Raw genomic sequence first — 24,480 nt, 5'->3', positions numbered from 1 at the left:
ATGTACGATTTATATAATAGTGATGGTTCTAGTGTTAGCTGTTTATATTAATTAAGTTTTTGCCCTCTTTATGTTTTGGTGCTGCTCACATTCGATGCCTACATTAACCTATTTCAAGACCATGGTTCTGGTGCTTTTTTTACTTTATTTACGTTTTTGCCCTCCTTATCTTGGGCTCTCAAATTCGATGACTTCATTACTTTTTCGCAAGTGTATGGTATTGCTCTGTGATCACATTGCTTTGGTCTTAGTTGTCTTTTTTGTGGTGGCCTTCCTTTTGTTTCGTGTTCCTTCTCTTTTTAGCCTTTCTTAGTTCGGAGGCTTTTTGTTATGTACTTTGGATTTTGTACGCTAGCTTTTTTTATATAAAAAAATAATAATTAACAGACATAAATACTGTTTCAATTTGACCTTTTTAATACATTTTTACGTTACTTTTTTGAAAAAACGTGATAAATGCAAAATAAATGTAGTTAATAGTACTGTGCAAAAAGGTAGATTTGGGCCGTGTAGCATTAAAGATCTACTATACGTGTGTCTATGATATTATTGCATATTAGTACTTTATATAGACAAAATTATAAAGATGGTCCTATAGTTTGTTAAAAGTCATAAGATCAGTCACTATTAATTTTTTTTATTTTGTAAAATTTGCACAAATGAGCTTTTTTACTAATCCTGTTAGTATTCAACCGTTAGAGACTGAATTCTTAAAAGCATTTTCGTCTTTTCAAGTATAAAGGGATTGAAGTCGTGACATCTTGTAAACCACAAGGACAACAGGGACTATTTTTGTAATTCGTCTAAAAATAATGTAAATTTTAGAAAATAAGAGGAGAAGGATTCAAACTTGGGAAGCCTTATGAACTTTTATTACGTAAAATCGTAAAAATGATAAATAAAAAAATAAATTACAGTTTTTTACATAATTTTTTTAATAAAACAAAATGTATTTTTACGTATTGTAGAAAAAATGAATGTCTACAATTACTTTATATTTTTTTTTACATATTTATTTTACGTAAAATAATTTTTTTATGAGTAGCTTGCCACTTTGTCCGTTCCTAAATGCCCCCATGAGCTACATGCTACCAGTTTTCGTGCTGTGCGTTACGAACTAGTTTTGTCAAACACACCATATGTTTACCGACAACTAATCATAGTCAAACCAACGACTGCCCACTTTGTCAATTCCTCAATGTCCCCCATGAGCTACCTTCTACACGTTACAAAATAGTTTTGCCAAACACACCTAATGTTTACCGACAACTAATCATAGTCGAACCAACTATTAAAATATAATATTCACATGTGTCAATATATATCTGGAGAATCAAATAGGTTGTAAGAGATAGTATGTGCTATCGTTTAGATTTTATGACGTAGTGTATATTTTTTTAAAAAAAATCTAGCATAGTTCAAGCCAAGATTATCAAGATCTGAGTTTTACCTAAGATCGTTTTGTGTGTTGTAAAATCGTGACCGTAAGATCGGATCAGGATTCAAAGATCCTACAAAATGAACTCATATTGAAATTTACTCATACGGTCTTGGGTGTGCAATTACATTATTACTTGATGTCGATTAGGACCTAGATATGAAGCCAACTTTAATTTTCTAAACATGAACAAAAAATTTTGCTACTGCAAACCGTAATTATTAGGAAGAATATATATCAATTACAAAAGGAAACAAGATCATTATGATTACAACTAAAGGCTTAAGATCACAAAAGGAATAATTATGAGTGTAACCTGCCTAATTCGTGATGAATTGATGAAATAATGATGCTCTATGATGCTTCTTGCAACCATCAATGCTTGATTTCAAATTGAATAAATGATTTTTTAGGTTCGATTATATAATAACACTAAAAAGGTGGGATCATGTAACGTCCCAAAACCCAGAACCAAAAATTTTGTTTTTATATTAAATAAAACATCAGCCAAACATGTTTATCAAAACCATAGTAAATCAGTAATCATCCAAAATACATCATAGTCAATAAAGCGGAAAATCATGGTATGTGCGATGTGATCATCCCGAGCTCTTCCTCTTCAAATCGGAAATACCTGAAACATAAACTGAAAACCGTAAGCATATAGCTTAGTGAGTTCCCCAAAATACCTCATACCATACATACAACGGGCCTTGCCCAACAACCGTTGGACCCTGACTAGAACAAATCTATCAGTAACATGTGTTGGGCCCTGCCTAGAACAGATCTATCAATAACATGCGGTGGGCCCCGCTCAATATACATACAAACACATACAAGAGTCACACAGACAGCTAGCATATAAACAACAATAATCGATGTTCCGACATTGGTGCCTTCGACCCATCAACCACTGTGAGGAGACTCACCTCTCAGTTTGAACAATTAGCTGAATAGGTATCGGCTCCGAATATCAGCTCTACATGTCACTTATTCATCAAATAGTAACCAATCTCAACTACAACTCAAAATACCTAAAATACCCTTAAGTCAAACTTGGTCAAAGTCAATGTTCAAGGTTGACCCTCCATGTCGTAGCCATCCTTGGCCACACCGTGGCTTCAAACAAAAAAAACAAACGCGTTTCCGCTAGTTGCCATGCCGTGGCAGACTATGCCACACCATGGGAATTGGTACCAAAATATCCTAATGAGATAAGTCGAATCCTCCAATTCCAAAGTTTCCAAAGTCAGGATCTGATCATTCCTAATGTCCAAAAGTCTAAATTTTCCACCTTTATCCCTTGAGATCCACCAAGAGGTCTTGATCTCAAGTCTTAACTCCAAAAAGGCTAAAGAATGGAAAGGACTTAATCAAGAAGCACTTAATCCTTTATGTCTCAAGCTCATTTGCTCCAGAAGAGATTATAGTACCAAAACTATCCTAAAGATTGATGCTTTTGTAGACTTGCATGTCCAATGTAAGTCTTGGACTCAACTTAGGTCAAAATGGGATTTATGACCAAAATCTTATGCATGGCACAAACCAACCACCAAACTTCAGATCCAAACCATGAATTACTCCAAATGATCTCTTTCCATTTCCACATGGGAATGGCTAATGGTTGTATCTTGCCATATGGTCTCTAATCTTCCGCATTGACCTTCCTACAAGTCAAGTACTGCTCTACAAACCACCCTATTTCCCACTTCACATAGGGCCACCAATAACTCAACTTTAGATCCCAATACATATTTGTCGCCCCTGGATGAATCGAAAACTGTGACTTATAAGCCTCTTCTAGAACTGTCTATCTCACCCCACCAGTAGTCAGAACCTAAACTCTACCACACTAAGTCAACAACCCCCGACTGTCTCTGGCAAATAAATGAATATGCACCCTAATTCTCTCTTCCTACCAATTCTCTTTTTTCAATGCCTCTACCTAAGCCTTTTTGATAATATCCAACAAGGGCGAAGTAATAACCATCCTTAAACAAATATCTCTGATAGGTGTACTCACTGTCTTACGGATCAAAGCATCGGCCACCACATGGGCCTTCCCAGGGTGGTATAGGATCTCACAATCATAGTCCTTTACCACATCCAACCATCTCCGCTGTGACATATTCAGATTCGGCTGATCATCAGACACCTCAAACTCTTATGTTCAGTGTAGATAGTAAACCTAAACCCATACAAATAATGTCTCCAAAGATGGATTAGTGGCTTAAAGGATTAAGAAGTTTTTGGATCAATATGGCACTCAAACGGATCTCACGACATGAGGGATGCATGTCACGTCATGAAGTTGGTAGGACTCGACTATTTTGTCGTGTAGTAGCTCACAATGAGAGCTATAGATGGTCACGTCATGAGGGCAGTTGAGTATTGACTTTCATTGACCGTTGACCAAGTTTGAGTTTGGGTCAAACTTGAGGATTTGGGGCTATTGATTGAGATTCTACCTGGTTTTAGTGGTTAGCGGATTCATGGGCACAAGCAGAAAAAGGGATCGTATTGTAGTGTTTCATAATTCTTCGATTCAGGTGAGTTCTCCTCACTGTACTTGTGGGTCGAAGGAACCAATGCCATCCCACTAGTTTATTTATCATGGTTATAAGATAGTGTTATGCTAGTATCTAATTAGTAGATCTGTATGATTATCTGTGTTTGGTGGTCATACGTTTATGCTTATCTGTTACATATGTCGACATATTGTGGTTGGGTTGAGGCGATCCTACATTGTGCTGACGACCAAGACACCTAGGGTAGTCTGGATAGGCTGTAACCCCTGCAAGGCGATCTAGTCAGGACGAAGGCCCATAGAGCGGTCTAGATAGGCTGTAGGACCTACAAAGCGGTCCAGTCAACCAGAAGGCTCATATTTGCATGCTTTGTTTGTTATGTTGTGTGTTGGTACCTTGGGGCAGCTCACTAAGCTTTAGCTTATAGTTTTAGTTTATTGTTTCATATACTTAAGATGACTATGGCAAGGCGAAAGCGTGATCATTCACATCCTTTGGTTTATTATGTTATTTGGATTTTGGGATACCCTGATAAATAGAATACACTTTTGAAACAATGATTATATAACCATTTATGGTTATGGGTTGTTTTTGAAAAATTAAAATTTATTGTGATTATCGGGGTGTTACAAGTTGGTATCACAACCATGGTTTGAGTGAATTGGATAGGCATTCGTTTGAATCCAGTCTCAAGCTAAGGATCTATAAAAGTTTTCAAAAAAATATTTAAGAATTGTTTTCTAAACTATTTTCAAAGGTAACAAATGAAGGATAAGATGTGTACGATCAGCCGGAGCAAGCAAGTTTACCCCAAAATATCCACACTGTTATTTGCTTATGATGATTATGATGGAACTGCATGCTATTTGTACGCTTGGGATCTTCAGGAATTGCATGATTGAACTGTCTAATGTATGATGCCTGATAACCTAGGAGAATTTTGGTATGTTAGATAAAAATGACATCATTACTGTAATTGCTTAGTATGTGTATCGTAGTTGTACATAACTAAGATCATGTAGCCTAAGTATGTTTAATTTATCCTTATTTCATGTTCCTATGTTATGAATGGCTTAGGATAGGGTCAAGTATTCGACTATCTATAGGATCCAACGTTATGTATGATTAACATGCACGAGTGGCTACAGGGTTGGTGGAAAATTCATGAGTAAGAGTGTGGGTGTATCAGGCCAGTTGAGGAGATGATGAAGTTGCATCCTAGATGCTTGAGCCTAGGAAGTTCTTTAGTGTGGTTACTATGTTGTTTAGCAGGTGTTGGAAGAACTATTATGAGTAGGTGACTTAGAGGACTCTGGATGATTCTTGAGGAAAGTATAGATACGTGTGGAAGATAGTATTGGGCCCATACTTCTGGAAGCACATAATCTATACTCGGATCAAGGAAGTCGCAAGGATTCTAAGGAGCTGGTTGAGGGTAGATAGCATGGTTGGATAACCATGACTCACAGTGGGGTTTTTGTGTCATTCGATCTTTTCGTTATAGTTGTTCAGGCCAAGGATGATCCTGGTGGTTGGACGGGATTTGGTGGCCATATAGGATTGGGTTGAAGGGTGAAAACCTATCTGAGTTATTTGATTTTGAGTTTCCGAGGGCCTTGCTCAAAGTAGTACTAGTTAAGTCGCAGGACTGAAGAAGGAAGTGGCTTTCATGATCGGATCATGGGTTTCGGCCGAAGGATGAATGATTGGCAGACAGATTGGGATGTCAATATCTATGGCGAGGGTTATGTCCTTCCAGTTTTTCGAGTTCAAAGGAAAGAGTGAGCAGGCATGTGACTTTCAGAATGGGATGTAAACCAGCAAGAGAGTGGTTAGTTGCGGTTTTTGGCGCCAATATGGCAGTGTGGGAATACACAAGAGGACTGTTGTGGTATGGATGTCATGCAATGAGATCAAGGGTCTACTTCTTTAAATATAGGAAGGGCAGGTACCAGATGGATGGTTGGGATTATAGGTGAGGAGCGATTGTTTTTGGATAGTAAGTTGGTGTTTGGCTTATGAATTTGCAGGACATCCTTAATTTTAAAGGTGGTTATTATTGGAAACTCTTGAGGCCTTCTTCTAAGATTCAAAATTTCTTAGCGTTTGTTTGGTCCTTATCTGAAAGAAAATATTATGTGTGTCATACATTCCAAAAGCTAGGGATGGTTTGTATTTGGTTGAGTCGGTTTGAAATATGGTGTGGTTGCAACACTAGTGGATGGAAGTTCAAATCCTAAGTGAGGGAGGACTAGGTTGTATGCTTGCAAAATCATTGATATGTTCGAGTCTGTGGTGTTGTAAGAATGGTTCATAAGGATCTACCGCACGGGTATGCGGGATTTCGGTTCAAGATTTGGTTGAGTCAGGGGTGTGGAGCAAGTGGCTATCGGATGTATGTGTTCAGGAAATGCGTGAGTTGTCTCACAGCAGGAAGTAGTTGGTTAAGGAGATCGTTGTATCCATTGGTTCCTTTGGGATGAAAATGAATAGATGAGGAGGCGCTAGGATCACCCAGGTTGAGTATCGGTTGTTGAGGTATTTGTCAGCTTATTGTATGGTTTGCTATTTATAACCTAAATTGGATAGTTGTCGATCGATGAATCACTTTCAGAGATGGGTGTGTTCAGCTCCATGTGGTTTTTGGTTCATTGAATTACTGGTCAATGCATCCTCGATCGTTGGTCATTTCGTTCATCATTAATAGCGGAAATTCTTTGGTAGCTTGTGGATGTATCAGTTTAAGTGTAATGGATGCATCAACATATCGTCAAGTTCGGCTCGAGTTTAGGAAGATGTCCTTGGTTATTAGGTGTCTAGAAATTGGGGCGATGTTGTTCAGTTTTCCAGACGGGACATTAAATCTGTGTAGAATTTAATTTTGGCATGTTATACTTGCAGGGTTGGTGTTTTGATGGATCCGACCAGAGTTTTAGCAGAATTTCTGGATAACTTTAAAAGCCTTATCGAGATAGTTACGTATTAATGGGGTTTGTTTAGTCTCAAATGAGGTATGGGATCTTGTTTTTATCGTTCATGAGAATGTTTTATGTTAATGATTGAGGTTCGTTATCTCGTTAAATCTTCTAGTACTTCAACATTAGGTAAGGCTGTGGGTACCCTTAATGGTGTGTATTGTGGTAATTTGATTGGATATTGTCGTTAGGGGTGTGTATGGGCTGGAAAAGATAGCAATGGAGTGCTTGGTTCGAATTATATGTATGGTGCTTATTTGGGTTAGCCTTTGAATCGGAACAAGAGTGCGACCATCTATCCTATTCTCGGGTCGTGCGTGAATATGAAAGGAATTGAGCATGGTAAAAAAAAGTATTGCAACATCATTTTCAGTTAACGATTAAGAATGATGTTGATTAGGTTCCTACAGTATGGTGGATCGAGGTTGAGAATCTTTAGGCCTACGGTGTTGGTCGTGAGTTTCCAGGCGAGTAATGAAATGACGGCAAGATCGGTGTGGCACCATAAGCTTGTCGTTTTCGTGAACCAGTGGTTGTATGTTCCATGTGGGCTGAACCCGGTAGTCAATTGGATGAGACTCACGGGTCTCAAGATCGTTAGTCATATTGGCATGTTTGGGATCGATAGTCATTTGGAAGGCCAAGATATCGGGATCATTCCAGTCATGGGTTGAGGGTCGGGAAGGGTATTCCAGACTCATGTTGTGGGCTTGGAGGCAATCCAGACTTATGTTGAGGACCTTGTAGGGGTATTTTAAACATAGGTTGTGGGCCTAGTGATCATGTGTGTTTATTTCCGCATGTAATTCTTTGGATGTTTTTGTATTGTTGGGTGTCGGGAGACCTAGGGACTAGCTGGTTTGGATCATGTGGTCAGAAAAGTTGTTTGGTTGATGTATTGGTTGTGCATCATAAGTCGCTTGATGAATGTGTGCATTGGTGGATCCCTTTTCCTTGTAGGTTGTTTATTAGAAGCTTGGTTACGAGTGTTAACTATTGGTTCTAAAATCTCAAGTCAAGAAGTCCGTTGCAGATGTCTCAAATGATCTTTCAGGTATAGGTAAACCTAGGTTGATATGGGTTTTAGATGTAATGTGAAATTTTTGGATAGAACATCATTATGCTCGTGGGTACAGTAGGTTGATGATAACTTGTCAGGAGGTCAACAGTTTATTTAAGGATTTCGGACATAATTTCAGGTTTTGGGTTGGTTAAAATTCACGATCAGGGACTAAGGGTAGGTACGACATATGTATGTGATGGTATTATGCAAAACATATAAAATCCTATGTGTGCATGCAACCCTAGTTCTTGATATATGTTTTCTCAAACTGAACATACAACTTTGAACAACAAATAAGAAACCCTAGGATACGTAGCATATTTTCGAAATTATAATAATTAGGGTTAGGAGAAACATACATTGATTGTTATTGTAGAGAATGACAAATAAACCTTCTTGTTCATCTCTTGGAAGCAATCGCCACAAGTGTCGCGCCTCTAGTAGTTCACACCCAAACCATAATAACCAAGGAGCTTGAAGAGGGAGAGAGAGAGAGAGAGAATTCAAAATTCCTCTTAGGAATGAAGGCTTGGACGAAATTCAAGCCCAAGGGTGGTTTATATAGGTGATAGGAAGGTAATGGATAAGGCAGATATCTCCAAGAGAACCCTAATCTCTTTACTTCCTCCCAAAGGCATCCAAGGCACCATTAAAGCCCAAGGAAACCTTAGAAGGGATTCTAGAATTCGTCCCCCTATGGCAGGTTTTAGAATTCCTCAATGCTCAACTATTGAACATTGTCACCTTTAGTCCTCCTACTAGTATAACATTATGCTCCAATTAGCATAACACTTATGCTCCCACTAGCTTTCACATGTACCAAGAAATTATTTGGACTTCTAGAAATCAATACTCTTTAACTTTCCTAATAAAGTGAAGATTTCTGATGCGTGATACTTTGGTAAGTCTTTAGCTAGACTTCTCAAGCTTATACACTTTCATTAGATAGCATATGTGTGTGTATGTGTGTTCAAACCCTTTCATAACTTATAGTCGTATGTCCTGAAAGTTCAAACTATTCCTTGTCATTTCTCACAATCCTGAATAAATCTCAGATACTATTCTGCCAAACCCAATAAACTCCTTGGAGGGAGATTTCGGAACGTCCCACAACATCACCACCTCGACCTTGGCCGGATCGACCAAAATCTCATCCTAGTTAATGAGGTGCCTAAGGAATTGCACCTCTAGTAACCAAAAATCTCCCTTCGAGAACTTGGCATAAAGCCGTTCCCGCCTCAAAACCCCTAGAAGCTCTCGAAGGTGCTCCCCATGCTGCTATCTGGTCTTAGAATACACCAAGATATAATCAATAAACATAATGATAGATCGGTCGAGTATCGTCTTGCATACCCAAGTCATCAAATCCATGAATACAATAGGCACATTGGTGAGCCCAAATGGCATCAACACAAACTCGTAATTCCCATATTGAGTTCGGAACGTTGTCTTCTCCATGTCTTCCTCTCTCGCCCTCACCTGATGATACTCAGACCTCAGATCTATCTAGGAGAACCAAGATGCACCCTATAACTAATCAAAGAGGTCATCAATCCGCGGAAGGGGATAATGGTTATTCATCGTTAACTTGTTCAATTCCCGGTAATCAATGTACATCCGGTGTGAACTATCTTTTTTCTTGACGAATAGTATCGGTGCTCCTCATTGAGAACTACTCGGTCTGATGAACTGCTTGCCTAGCAGCTTCTGAAGCTAAGATGACAACTCCTACATCTTAAGCAGCGCTAAGCGGTACGACACCTTGGAAATCGGGGCCGCACCTCGCACAAGATCAATCCTGAACCCAACCTACCTCTCAGGAGGCACACCGGGTAATCCTCCAGGAAAACATCAACAAACTCCTTAAACACTGGTATCTCTGAAACTCAAGTCTACTCCCTAACCCGAGTATCAACCACATAAACCAAATAACCAGCACACATGTGCTGAATATACTGTCGAGCCCTGGTTTCCGAACAAAACCCTAAACCAAAACTGGTGCCCTTTCCATAGATAACCAATTCTCCCTCACTTGGGGTTCGAACTAGCATTCGCTGGCCCTCGCAATCCGTTATGTCACCGAACCTTCTCTGCCATTCCATACCCACTATCACACATACATCCCTCATGGGGATAGGGATCAGATCAATCGGATAAGGCACCCTGAAGATCTCCAACACACAACCTTGATATACTGCGGATGCAGAAACCCCGTGTTCATTGGCGATAGAAACCGACAACGGACACTCTAACTCCCCAATAAGCATATCAAACTCCTTACTGAAAGATCGAGATACAAAGGACCAGCTTATGTTCGAGTCAAATAGCACAATAGCAGGCAAAGATTTCACTAAGAACATACCTATTAGGTCCATATACATGAGCATAACATAAAACATAATCAACAGAACAATAAATAGAAACATACAAATCATGACATCTAGAGCTGCTATGGCCTCCTCGACAGTGAGCTAAAAAGAACGAACCCGAGCTCTTGGGGGCTCTACCCTCCCCTGGCACCCATTGGTGATCCCTAAAGTGGTTAGCGTTGGGGCCTACGCCGGCTTGGTGAGCAATGGACAATTGACCTTTATATGGACAACCTAATCACATTGGCAGCAAATCCCGGTACTTGGAACTGGGGCCGGTTGGCGACTATCCCTTGCAAAGTGCCCCTCCTTGCCACATTTGAGGCATACACCGCCCCGATCGACAAGCCCCATCATGAACATTATCACACTTCCTACAAGTGTGGCCCCTATAACAACCAGATCTAGTATCAGCAGCCTTGAATCACATTGGTGCTGGATGCGACTGTGTCGGGGCCTGTCTCTTCTCCCTCGTCTAGAGCTCCACCTCAATCTCTCTCCGCCTGGCGGCCTCTTGTAACTCCAACAATGAACCATAACAATGAGTGGATACAAACTGTCTGATGTCCTTCTTGAGCATGCTCATGTACAGGATCATCTAAGCTTGGTTAGAAGCAACAAACTCAGGACAAAACATGGCACTTTCCGTAAACATCTTGATGATATATGTCACCTACTCAACCCCTGTCTCAAATCTAAGTACTCCTGGGCCAACATCTCATGCTCCAACTGTGGAACATATCTAGAGCAGAACATCTCCAAGAACTACTCCCAAGTCACATTAGCCCTATGCTCAGAAGAGTACGAGCTAGTAACAAGTCACCGCTAATCCTTCGCTCCAGACCATAGAAGGCTAAAAATGCACTTGACCTTATGGTCAGCTGGGAAAGAGCAAGTGAAGAAACATCCCTCGATGTCAAACAACCACCTCATGGATATGATTAAATCATGAACTCCATAAAATGTCGGGGGCTCCATATTGTCAAAGTCCCGATACTGAAAGGCTCTCCCAACACCAATCCCGACAGCAACAATGGTTGTGGTGGCTACAACAACAACAACATCAGAAAGTGTAGTGTAACGCTCATCAAAGTACTCCACCATGGCGGTCTTAATAAACCCAAACAACTCTGGTAACTGTTCCTGAAATAGGAAACAGCTTCCTCCTGCATGATATCCCTAACCCGCTCCTCAGTCCAAGTTGGCCTGCCCTGGCCACCAGCTCCCGATCCCGATCTGGATCTTGGCTCAAATCGTCTCATCATCACCATACTGGAAATAAACCAGGGAAATATCAGATAAAACACATATCATACCAGGGGAACCAACTCCCAACAAAGCCATAGGGGTTATGACCTCCTTGCTACATGTACGGGTCATGTGTTTCTAGTAGTACGAGCCCATACTACCTTCCACACCTATCTGTATTTGTCTTATTGGATCGTCACAACAACCCTAACAATACACTCTAGCATACGCATAAACTCAATCCTCACTTCCTAGAGGAAGGCTAAACATTACGAAACTGGCTTGCTGACCCCACACAACTCATCCATGAAACTTCCACCAACCCTACAACACTCGTGTATGTTAATCATATATAACACTAAATGCAATAGACAGTCGAATACTTGATGTTAATCATCCATGAAACTTCCACCAACCCTACAACACTCGTGTATGTTAATCATACATAACACTAGATGCAATAGACAGTCGAATACTTGATTCTACCCTAGGCTATCAGGCATCATATAGTCAAACAATTCTATCATGCAATTCCTAAAGATCTCTAGCCTATAACTAGCATGTTGTTCTAACATATCACAATATCAAATAACAGTGTGGTAATTTGGGGTCTACTTACTGGCTTCGGCTGATCGTACACATCCCATCCTCTTTGATTATTTTGAAAACAATTTGAAAATCATTTTTAAAATCTTTTCCTTAGTTTGAGACTGGATTCACACGAGTGTTCCCCCAATTCACCTCACAAACTGGACAAAAGATGATGAGGTCTCGAATCCGAATCTCAGCTCTAACCGTCACCCATTCAAACCAAATGACCAATCTTAATCAAAATCCCAAAATACCCTTAAGACAAACTTGGTCAAAGTCAAATTCAAACTGGTCAACCCAACTTAGTCAACTGAGTCAATCCAGTCGAGTCAACTTAGCCGAGTCACCATAGAATGAATATGTGAGGTGTACTCCAAAGGTATGCTGGGCATACTCGCATTCTTACCACCATCGGGGTGGTTGACCTCATACGCAGGTTGTACTCCAAGTACGTGGGGCGTACTCCCAGAAGCCCCAAAACTAAATAAGTGCTTAATGGCTTAAGCATTCACGTCCATCTTTCAGATCTATGGTTAAAATACCCTCAAGAATCATAAAGTTTCCAACTTTATGACTTTGCATGTCGATTAAGTGCTTATCGCAACTTCTTAATCTATTAAGACCTTCTAAATGATGCATGGAGCAAAACAAACCACTTGGACTCCATTTTTACGACTCAAAACCCTTCCAAGGGTCTGAAAGGATAGCTCAATGGGTCAACAACATGCTGTGTTCATGAATCATCATTTTGGGAAATACTGGAGAATACATGCTGCGCTATCAAGTCGGGCCCTTGCCCTTAGAACTAGAAGTACCTGAAACACCCAACAAAACTATAAGCACACACTTTGTGAGTTTCCTAAAATACACAAATCACATAATCATATAATGTCATGCATATATACACATAAAACTATCATGGACTCCATCCATGGTCTTGAAACTGGGATGTCATGGGCTACCCCCATGGTCTTATACCCAAGTTCCATGGGCTCCCCCTTATGGTTTTATCAAGTGTCATGGGATCCCCAATGGTCTTCACGTAAATCAATACACACCAAATAACAAACCATTGCATAATAATTATAGAGATTTCACATCAAGTAATGGGTCGGCTTTGGTGCCTTCGACCCATTGATATAGTGAGAAGACTCACCTCAGTGTGTTGAACACAAAAGCTGCTCGACTACAAGCCCAAAATCTCACACTAAACAAAAATACAAATCACCCTAATTAGAATTGAGTCACAACTTAGACAAAGGCCCAACATCTCAATCTAAGGCCCACCAATAAATCCCAAATGTCTAACCTACATTAATGGACCTAAGATCAAATTCCAAACTATGATGGGCCACTTAGCCCAATAAGTCCAAACAAAAGTCCAATATATCTGAATGGGACAAGGCCCAAGGCTGAATAGGGCCCAATAAGCTTACAAGCCCAACGGAACCCAACTCTTCTGTGGTACGTAAACCCCGCATACCACATCAGTACACTTGCCATTCTCGACCCTTTAGTCGTACGTGTTGCGTACACGACCTTACGCCCAACATACAACCAACCCATGCACAAAAGTCTATTAAGTGCTTAAGGCTTAATATTTCAACATCTAACGTCAGATCTAAGTCCATTAAGATGTCCTAAGGCATAAAGTTGACAACTTTATACCCTTTCATGCTACATGGGTCCCCAATACTTCATTTCCTCCATTAAAACCACTTTTAAGCCCTTAAACTCATGCATAGTTTCAATACAACCTTCAAGATGGCAACTTTATGCATCAAAAATTCTCAAGGAGCTTAGATCTAACAATCCTAATCTTTGGAGATGCTTAACTCACAAAAGAGGGTCTAAGAACCAAAAATGGACTTCATAACAAAACCTTAACTCAAACTAGCAAAAAAGATGACAAGGTTTCGACTTTTTACCTCCAAAAGTTCCTCGAGATGAACTAGATGCATGATCTAGAAGCTCAATAACATCCAAAGCTTGGTCACCACCTTCCTCTTCTTGAACACCCTCTAGAAAACTCACCAAACATACCTTTAAGCTCAAAACTCACAAGTTCTTACAAAAATAGGGTTGAAGGATGAAATGAGGCTATGGAGGCTTATTATGGTTTGGTCCAAATGATATAAGGTTTTTTAAATAGGGTGCAAGTCCAGAAATTATGATTTTAGCCATTTGTCACGTACGCCCCGCGTACCTGGTCGTACGCCCAACGTAGCCATTCGATGCTCACACACGCATACGCTAAGCGTACTCAAATATACGCCCAACTTACGGAAGGACCGCTTTTGCCAAAATTGAAATACTTGAGGGTAAACAATGGAATACCTGAATTGGAGTGTTACATTATCTAGATGAGTTATCTCACTATACCATGTAGTATAATATATATTCATGTATGTTAAGATAGAGAACTAGTATATTAATAACTATTAGTATAATCCCTATGTGCTTAAGTAGAGTGGAAAGTATAAATTTGCTTGTACAAGTAGAATCTAGAGTGCAGTCTCTGTGTGCGTAATTGTTGTGATATTAGACTTAAATAGGGGACAATCAAGAGGTAACGATTAAAGAGCCTGAGAGCCTATAGGACCGCATGTGGATAAAATGGCGTGTAGGCTAGAAGTACACATAGACATGTGTTAAGAAAATGATGTGAAGGACGTAAGTACACATAGACCTGTGTTAACAAAATTGATTGAAGGTCGTAAGTACACATAGACCAGTGTTAACGAAATGGCTTGTATGTCGTAAGTACACATATTACTAGCAGATCGTGAGCTATTGTTTGTATGCATGTATATGTATTGTGATATATGATATTTTGGGAAACTCACTAAGCCTCATGCATACCCAGTTGAATGTAAATGTTTTTCAGGTACTCACGTATAGGGCAAGCTTCGACTGTATACACACACATTTACAACATGTTTCCTTACAATATGATCATAATCTAATATCTTTTAATAAATAAAATTGAAAATTTTGGTTGAAAAATCAGGATGTTGCATTAAGATTGGGGATATTTGTTAGGTGCATTTTATGCACCCATTTTTCACTTTTATTTCATATCATTGATTTGAAATTAAGCTTAAACTTATGCATTTTACATGTTTTTCTGGACATTTCATGATATTATTTCACTCGCACACTTCTGTTATATTTTAGGAACTCTTGGAGGTGGGATCTCGCTTAAGGAAGTGACTAGAAGATGCATACTAGATTTCATGACTATCGGAGCATGGAGGAAGAAGTTACGGAAAATTTGAAGAATATGGCCATCCAGAGACTTCCACGACCATGTGAATTAAAGCATGATTTTCCATGGGAGCTGGATTAAGTCCATACCATCAATGTATTTTGAAGGCTTGACCAGTTTGAGCGTTCTATTTTTTGGGTTTCCACGGGCCGTGTGTTCTCCAGTACAAATTTCCACAGGTCATGGAAATGTAGACGTGGGTTTAGTGGAAATTACTCATCTTTCTTAAAATTAGGCTACTGACTTCATTATTCTATCTATCTTGTTTTGGAGCAGAAGGGGTGATTTTTTGGAGCAAAATGAGTTTCATGTTAACTTAGGAACAATTTAGTTGATCTTTGTAAGCACTTTAATTTCATTTTCTAGACTTGTGATCTTGGTATAGTCATGTGTGGCTAGATAGTTTCTCCAACTTCATGTATTGACTTTTTAGTTGTAATTTCAATCATAGGACTTGATGTTTGCTTTAAATTTCTATTTAGTGAATTTTGATTTTGTTTTAATCGAACGTTTGTTTCTAATTGTAATTCTTATTGGTCATTTGAATTAGGGTTAGGTCATTCAAGTTATCTATGTAACAAGCACTAAACTGATTTCTATTGAATGGATTTAGTGTAAATCTTATTTACACACTATTACACTCCCGAGCTTGTGAAGAGTATTGAGTGTTGTTTGGAACATTCACATCAAACTTATAGCAATCTTTCAATCTAATTCTAAGAGCTTGTTTAGGTTAGGTTAGTATGGTTAGCGTTAATCAAAGAGCTTATTTTGGTTAATTAATATGGTGAATGGAAAGTGTTAGAGCTTGTTAACACTTTCAAGTACCAATTTAGGTAGAATTAAGTAAATAACATGTCATCTTTGAATCACATTGCTAGATTGTCATACATAGAGTTTGAGTTTTTTATAAAATTTGAATCTATTTTAATTAGTTAATCGTTTACTTGTCTCTTTAATCATTTACTTGAATTATTGCATACAAAACCCCCTTTTACTATTCGTGACCAACATGTCTTACACAAAAAAAAAAAAAAAAAAAAAAAAATTATAGACTTTTGTTTTGTGTTTGGATTGACCCACTTATCATGAACTATCTTTTTAGTGCAACATATCAATATTTTTTTTGGAGTATTGTACTCCTATCATTTGTTGGGTTTATACCCTAATAGTAGAATTTCTGCAAAATAAAAAGAGACAAGTGGTACCCCTCTCCTATAATCTTCGACAACTAGAGTTTAGAGTTTACACTATGATGTCCACTTAATTTTTAAAATAAAAATATACATGGCCTAGTCAACATCATAGACGATGTGGCAATGAAATTATTGGTTTACCTCTTTTCTTCTAAAAGGATCTTTTAGAACCGAAAAAAAATAAATTTATTCCCTCGTAAGTCATGTAAATAAGTTAACTGACTGAGTCATCAAATTCGAAATAGATTGTTGGGTTAATATATCATTTTTCTTTTTTTCTTATGTTCCTAATTAAAAAAAATACAGCTAAAAGAAGTTAATAATAATTTATAAATGCTTTTAACGTTGTATACGTATTTAAAATGAAAATGATTTAAAAGGGCTAACTAACATTTTAATTTTGAAAACATTATTTTGACAACCTTTTTATACATGGTTGACATCAAATTTGTTAATGTATTCAGATATTATCATTCTTACTGGTTATCTTAAGTAATAATGATAACATTTGAACATATTTAATAAATTTGATAGTCAATTAATTATATATAAAAAAAAGTTGTCTTAAATAGGAACAAAATCAAAAATATTTTACCCTTCTAAATCCTCTTTTTATTTCGTTTATATTTAGATAATTTTTTAAATTAAACGTTTTTACGATTGTTTTCCGAGATACATAAGTGACAATGTATCGTATTAAATTATTTTTGCAATTTAAAAATTAAAAAACATAAGCATGACAAGGCAATCATATTCTGTTATGTAAATTATTTTATTGAATGGTTGGTTACTTTTTTCTGAGCCTTAATTAAGTTAATTATAAAAGGTTCATCCGCGAATTCGCCGCGCTTAAAAATATATCCACGGCGCCGTAATAAACGATGGACCTCCAACAGAATCTATTTGTCTATAACTACCAACAAACCGACCCATCAGAATGCATGGCTAACCGTGGACGCCGCAGCAATTCCTCCGCTTTTCAGCCTCCTCAATCCACCGTAGCCGGCGGCTCCTCCAGCCGCCACACAGTTTACCATGGCATCCGATACCGAGCTGGAAAATGGGTTTCTGAAATCCGTGAACCAAACAAGACCAGCCGTATATGGTTAGGCACGTATCCCACACCGGAGATGGCGGCAGCAGCTTACGACGTGGCGGCATTGGCTCTCAAAGGTGCGTATGCAGTCCTAAACTTTCCTGACTCTATTCTCTCAAACACACTTCCTGAGTGCCCCACGGCTGACGACATCCGTGCCGCCGCAGCAAGGGCAGCCGCCGCTCGAGCGCCAACTAATGAAAGTGGTGGTGGAAGCTTGACGACCACTGGAACAATCCCTACTCAGGAATTTATGGACGATGATACAGTATTTTGTATGCCACATATGCTGTCAGACATGGCGGAGGGTATGCTTCTAAGCCCACCGAGAGACGACTCTAATCCGCCGGAACCGGAAGAAGAGACAGATAACTCCGGTGGAGGGAATCTTTGGGACTACTGAACACAACATTGGTATCAACCGGAAGCATGAATCACTGAATACTCATGCGATTGTAATTTTAGTTTCCCTCCATTATCTTCCGTTTACAAATAATTCTGAAGCTGTTAAGATACGTGACATGTAAGTCACCGAATTGTATCAAAGCTTGTAATGCTTGTTTAAGAAGTGTGTTTATGTACTATAAATAATGTTAAGTGGTATTGTGTGTATTATATATAAATAAAAAAATCCGGTTAATGGATATTTAATTGTTTGTTTCTCATTTCCATTCCAAATTTGGAACATTGTTCTTTCTAGTTTCCAATGGCTCGAGAAGTTAATTACCATTGTTGGATGCATTTGACTTTATTCTTTCAACTTATTTTTTTCATATTTTTTAATGGCGCGCATTCCACGTCGTAATTGTTGGAAATTTTACTAAAAACTATGTATTATATATATATATATATATATATATATATATATATATATATATATATATATATATATATATATAGAGGGTTAGGTAATTTTGTTTTCACTATCTATTGTGTACATGTATGACTGATTCTGGACCAATCATTTTAGTTATTTTAAAAAAGTAATTAATGCATATTACATGTTGAAGGTATAATAGGTATTAATTACATCTTCAGCATTTAATATGCATTAATTACTTTCTTAAAATAACTAAAATGATTGGTCCAGAATCAATCATACGGGCACACAATAGATAGTGAAAACATTTGAACCTAACTCTCTTTCTCTCTCTCTCTCTCTCTCTCTATATATATATATATATATATATATATATATATAATTTAATGGGTTTGTGTTCTTCTCCAAGAGAGCTTCAAGAAGTTATGCAATATGTCCAAAACAAAGTATGTGAATGAGCTTCAGTACTCAAAGATGAGTATTTGCGAATAAAATGGCAATGTGAATGAGTCTTGCATTTAAAGAATAAACAAACTTTTAGTGGGTGTATAAGCATAAATGTATAATGAATTTACAAGCTTTTATGTATGGTTTTACTTCAATATCTACGTGTGCACAAGGGGTACAGATCTTGGATTTCGTAGACCAAAGGCATCAAACTTGTGTGTGGACATGACCTACAGATACAAATGCAACTCTGAAATTCCAGAGAATGAGAGAAAAGAAAATGAAAAGGTTGGTACACTTGTGGAAGTGAAGGAGTAATGGTTACCATAGGAGGTATGGTCGATGGTAATGCATGATAGTGATGATCCACTAAGACATGTTGGTGATGTTGTTGGATTAGGTGTCTAAGCCCATAACTATTATTGGTATGTACTTGACCCGAAAGTAGCATGATCTATTTGGGTTGCATGGCATCAGAACAATTTGGATAGACTTTTGTGAGAAGAAGATATTTATGATTTATTAATATATTATAAGTTCTAATATATTAATATGAAATCATATTATTTAATTAGTATTGCTCAAGAATTAGTTTGGAATTAATTTTGTGATCAAAAGAGACTAATTAAATAAATGAGGTTTGATTTGGTAAACCATTCATTCTTATATAATGGGCTTATGATCCATAGTTCTTCAAGTTGGGCTAAACCCATGTGGTGACCCATGGACACTACATGGAGGTTAAAACCCATGGATCATGAGGAATGTGGAAAGTCATAAGTTACATGGTGTAACCCTAATGTGCACATTATATAAGAAGCCTCATAGTTCATGAAATGTGACCTAAAGTCTTAGCAAGGAGGGCTAGTCGATTTCATGTAGTGCAAGTGTTCTTCTCTCAAGTTATTCCAATTGTTGGTGGTGTTGTGTGATTTCATTTGAGGTGCAACACTTGGGGCACTAAGCTCTTAAAGCTCCAAGCAACCAACTCCATGAAAGTGTATGTCTTCTAACATGTTTTATTACCCTAGTATCAAAGTTTTGTATGCTAGTTAGGGTAATACATTAGGATGTTTAAGTTTGCTTGTATAATAGAGAAAACATAGATCCAATATATTTAGGGTTGCATGCACACCTTAGGAGTGTTAGAATGCTCAAAACCCAACAGTGGTATCAGATCCTAGGCTTGTTTTCAATTATACTTGATGCTACTTGCTTGGAAGTGCTTTAAAATCGATTTTCTGTTGTTCTGGACAGTGGACTCGCCGAGTCCAAGTACAAACTCATCCAACTCGCCGAGTTGGTTCATACACTCGACGAGTTGGTGCCCAAAATGCAGTTTTTCGAGTTTTTTTTTGGCTAGAATTAGACTATGATCATTACCCTAAGCTGATTTTGAACTTATAAACCTATTTTTGATGTGGTAATGATCATTCTAATCCAATTTAAAAGATAATTGTCAAAGTTTCATGTTTTGTATTAGTTTATATGGTTAGGATAATTACATGAAATTTGTTTGATGTGAATTCTCTTGTTCTTATAAGTTTAATTTAGATCATAGACAAATTGTTTGTTTTTCTTGTTAGAATTTTTGATCTAAATGATTTTGATGAATTCCATAACTTGTCCTCAAGTTATGGAAAATGAAAAGTTTTCTTTTAAAAGGATCATGAAAAGTCATAGGTTATAGAAAAATGAAGAGTCCTTTTCATAAATGGTTTTATGGACTCCATAACTTGTCCTTAAGTTATGGATTTTCAAGAGTCTTTTCATTAAAATCTATTTTAAACTCATGAGTTATGAATTTGAAAAGTTTTGAAAATTACAAAATTTGCCCTCAAGTTTTGGAATTTGTAAATGTAAAAGATAAAGAAGTCAACAGTGGTGGTAAGATGAGAGGCATCAAGTTAAGACTAGAGTTAGATGGGATGAGGTTTTTGAGATTTTAGTGGGATGGAGATAATGTTGTTAAGATGGGTTGAGCTTTTAAATGATCGCCAATTTTTTTAATAAAATAGTTTTTCGTATTAGTTTTTAGTAACAAATGTTTTAGTAAAAGAAATCATTTTTTCAATAAAACATATTTTTTTGTTTTGTTTCTTGTTATACTTTTTATTTTTATAACCACTTACTTTTGTTATAAAGGGTTAGTGACATTCAGTCTCGTTCTCGATTCTTAGTTTACCGCTTATTCGATTTTCGGTTTTTTGGTTCGGTTCCGATTCCGATTCCAAATACTTTCTTATTATAACTTATTTCTTAGTAGAACCGAAACCGGTTGGAAATGGTTAGTAGTATGCAGTCCGATATTCGATTTTTGGTTTTCGGTTCTGGTGTGGTTCGATTCGGCTCCGGACTATTGTACATGCTTAATTTAAACCACCCGGTTAGCATAAAGTGCACATTAAAACTTAATTGCGGGTAACTATAATATTTGAGTGTGTCGATGTTTGAACATTGGACCTCTTTTGTCAAATTCCACACTTCAACCACTTAGCTATTATCATGAGGATAGTTGTATCACTATATATATTATAACATACTTTTCACGTCATTTAATTTGACAACCTTAATATTTCTTACAATCTTATATAAATGATACATACTATAACACCTGGAATCTAGAAGATTAATCTTGGAAATAAATTCCCTTTCCTAGGGACCCACACGGCGAGTTGATAGTGGGAAATTCGACGTGTTAGAGGCTTTTAGGACGCGCGTTTTTATGAACCAAATCGGCGAGTTGGTGAAGGGAACTCGACGAGTTAAACGCTGATTGAGAAACCCTAATTTTTAGGGTGTTGCACCCTATTTAAAGGCCTTAAGTTCTTTGGTTGGCTTCCTTACCAGCCTCCTCTGTCTAGAAACTCTAAAAATCGAGCCTTATCTTTCCATTGTTGAGTGTGAAAGCTTGGGGAGAGCCTTGGAAGTTCATTTTTGGTGCTTGTTAAAGGAGATAAGGAATTAGGAGTTGCTTGGCTTGAAGAAGAAGTCTTGGATCCATAATCTCTGCTCATTTGCCAGGTTTTTGAGGTATCAAGTTCTCACCATGCTTATTAGTTGCTTAGATCTCTTCTTGGGTTAGAGATTATGTTTTTTTTATAAAGGTTGGGTGGATAATGGGGATTAGGACATCCCAAATGACCATTCTTTCAGATCTAAGGTCTACATGAGCTCTTTTGGCATAAAGGTGCCAAATTTATGGATTTATGGGCTTCATACATTCATTAAGTCTTTCATTTAGCCCTTTTTGAGCTTTTGAGCTCCTCTTAGCCATGCTTAAGTGTAAAGTTGGAAACTTTATGTGGCCATCTAGCCTTATGGGGTCAGATTTGTCATTTGGGGTTTTGCCTTTGATGATTAAGTGCTTAATGATTAAGTCATCACTCTCTTAAGTGTAGGGTTTAGGTTTTGGACCCATTTAGGTGGTTCCTAGAGAAAAGTTGGAAAATTTACCCTTCTTGATCTCATTTTGGTCGAGATCTGAGCTTTGGAGCTCTTGGATTCGTTGAAGTCATTTTAATGCATTAGGTTGTTGGTTCTTGGGAGAACTCGGCGAGTGTGATGGTTAACTCGGCGAGTTGGGTCAACTTGGACCGTTAAATTTGACTTTTGATTTATGTCTTTGAACAAGTTTGTCCCAAGGGGTACTTAAGGTAATCAGAAGTGTAATTAAGAAAAATATGGTCTTAGGATAAGGCCCATAAGGGGTTGGGCCTAATTTGGAAGATTGGGCTATTAGTGGGCCTTTGTGGATCTTTTGGTTTTGGGCCTCATTTTTTGTTCATGTTGGGTCATGGGTAAAATGGTCATTTTACCCCAAGTAAGGATTATGGATTATGGCATGGAACCCAATTGCGAATTGGGTGTGTTGTTGGTTTTGATAGCTCGGGAAGCCAGCACGGCAACAGCTAGGGATTTCTTTCAGTGAGCTTCAGTATTCGAGGTGAGCTTCTCCTCACTGTACCCAGGGGTCGAAGGCACCAATGCCGACCCACTAGTTTTGGTTATCTGCTAGTATAGGGATGCCCTAGGGACTATATATAGTCATGTAGGATAGATTAAGGACTCTTGATCTAAGCTTGCTTACCTGTTCCTTGTTTGGTTGTGGTTCTAGAGTAAGATCACTTGTTCGAGTGACTATCTCACCTCTAAGTATATACGGCCATAAATTCCTTGGATTATTGATATTTAGTATGCTGCTATGAATAGTGATATATAGATCTGCTTGTCTACCAGTATACTGTTTATATGTTTATCTGTTATATGTCGGCATATTGTGTTAGGTTGAGGTTGTACTGCTTGTAGCCACCAAACCCAGGAGCATTCTAGATACGAGCTGAGAACTGGGTGGTATGCCAGACTCGTACTGAGGGCTTGAGGGCATTCCATCCCGAGGATGATTGGACCCGTTGTTTATTGGCTTTCTAACCCGAGGGTTGATTTGGCATGGGGTATTCCAATCTGATGTTTGATTAGACCCGATATGATAGTATGGATTGTAGTGAGAGTGGACCACTTTGTACGTCAGTCAACAAGCCTGGGGTATTCCAACCCGATGATTGAATGGACTCGACATGTTTAGGTATTCCAACCCGATTCTTGATTGGACCAAACTGCTTATGATACGAGGGTATTCCATCCCGAGGATGATTGGGCCCATCGTAGACATGCGTGGTATTCCAGACCGAGGCTGATTGGGCCAGACATGACTATTTAAGCGTGTTGTTATTTGTATATGTTATCTGTTTGGGTGTTGGTACTTTGGGGAAACTCGCTAAGCTTCGTGCTTACAGTTTTATTTTATGGTTTTAGGTACTTCAGTGGATCGTGTCAAGGTGAAGGCGTGACTATACACATCCTCACGTTTTGGACTTATTATTTCTGGGAAACTTTGATAATATGAATGTTTTGAAAATTATGTTGAAAGCGATTCTGGTTTTTAAACAATGTTTTGGAAACAATGGTCTTTGTAAACACTTCTTTAGAAAATGGTTTGTTTTGAAAAGTTTAAAATTTTATGAATTTTTATGGATGTTACATATACAATTGATAAAATGATTAAAAATAGTTGTCTTTTAGTATTAAACAATGAAATTTTATATAGTATGGTAAAAACAACATGTTTCATGTTTAAAAATATGAATAAATTTATACCTTCCATCTTCATTTCTAAAGTAATTTTTCGAACAATAAAATTAATGGTGTTTAATCCCCAACAAGAAGAAGCATAATGAAATCGACTGCAGAAATTGAGTGACAGAAGTGGTAAATGATGATTCATGAATGTGGTAGCAATCAGAAATATCATTGGGTGAGAGAGGCAGTACTCGTAGTCCAGAAAAACAACACATATAAGAGAAAGTAGACAAACAAGTACAATTTCTTATTGGCTCCAACACCAAGCCACAAGTTAAAGAAGAAAGTTGGTTTATTGGTTT

The 24,480-nt window shown here is 37.9% G+C and overlaps 1 protein-coding gene across 1 annotated transcript; it reads left to right on the top strand.

The window, feature by feature from the left end:
• Positions 1–17,604: 17,604 nt before the first annotated feature.
• Positions 17,605–18,408, top strand: LOC145088810 (ethylene-responsive transcription factor ERF025-like). Its single transcript, XM_079027219.1, has one exon. It carries the CDS (start codon positions 17,618–17,620, stop codon positions 18,173–18,175), a length of 558 nt encoding a protein of 185 aa, XP_078883345.1. The 5' UTR covers positions 17,605–17,617; the 3' UTR covers positions 18,176–18,408.
• Positions 18,409–24,480: the final 6,072 nt, after the last annotated feature.

Source organism: Lactuca serriola, chromosome 2, assembly GCF_051521515.1.
Source record: "Lactuca serriola cultivar US96UC23 chromosome 2, Lser_US96UC23_V15, whole genome shotgun sequence".
NCBI lineage: Eukaryota > Viridiplantae > Streptophyta > Magnoliopsida > Asterales > Asteraceae > Lactuca > Lactuca serriola.
This window is presented reverse-complemented; position numbering and strand designations above follow the sequence as displayed.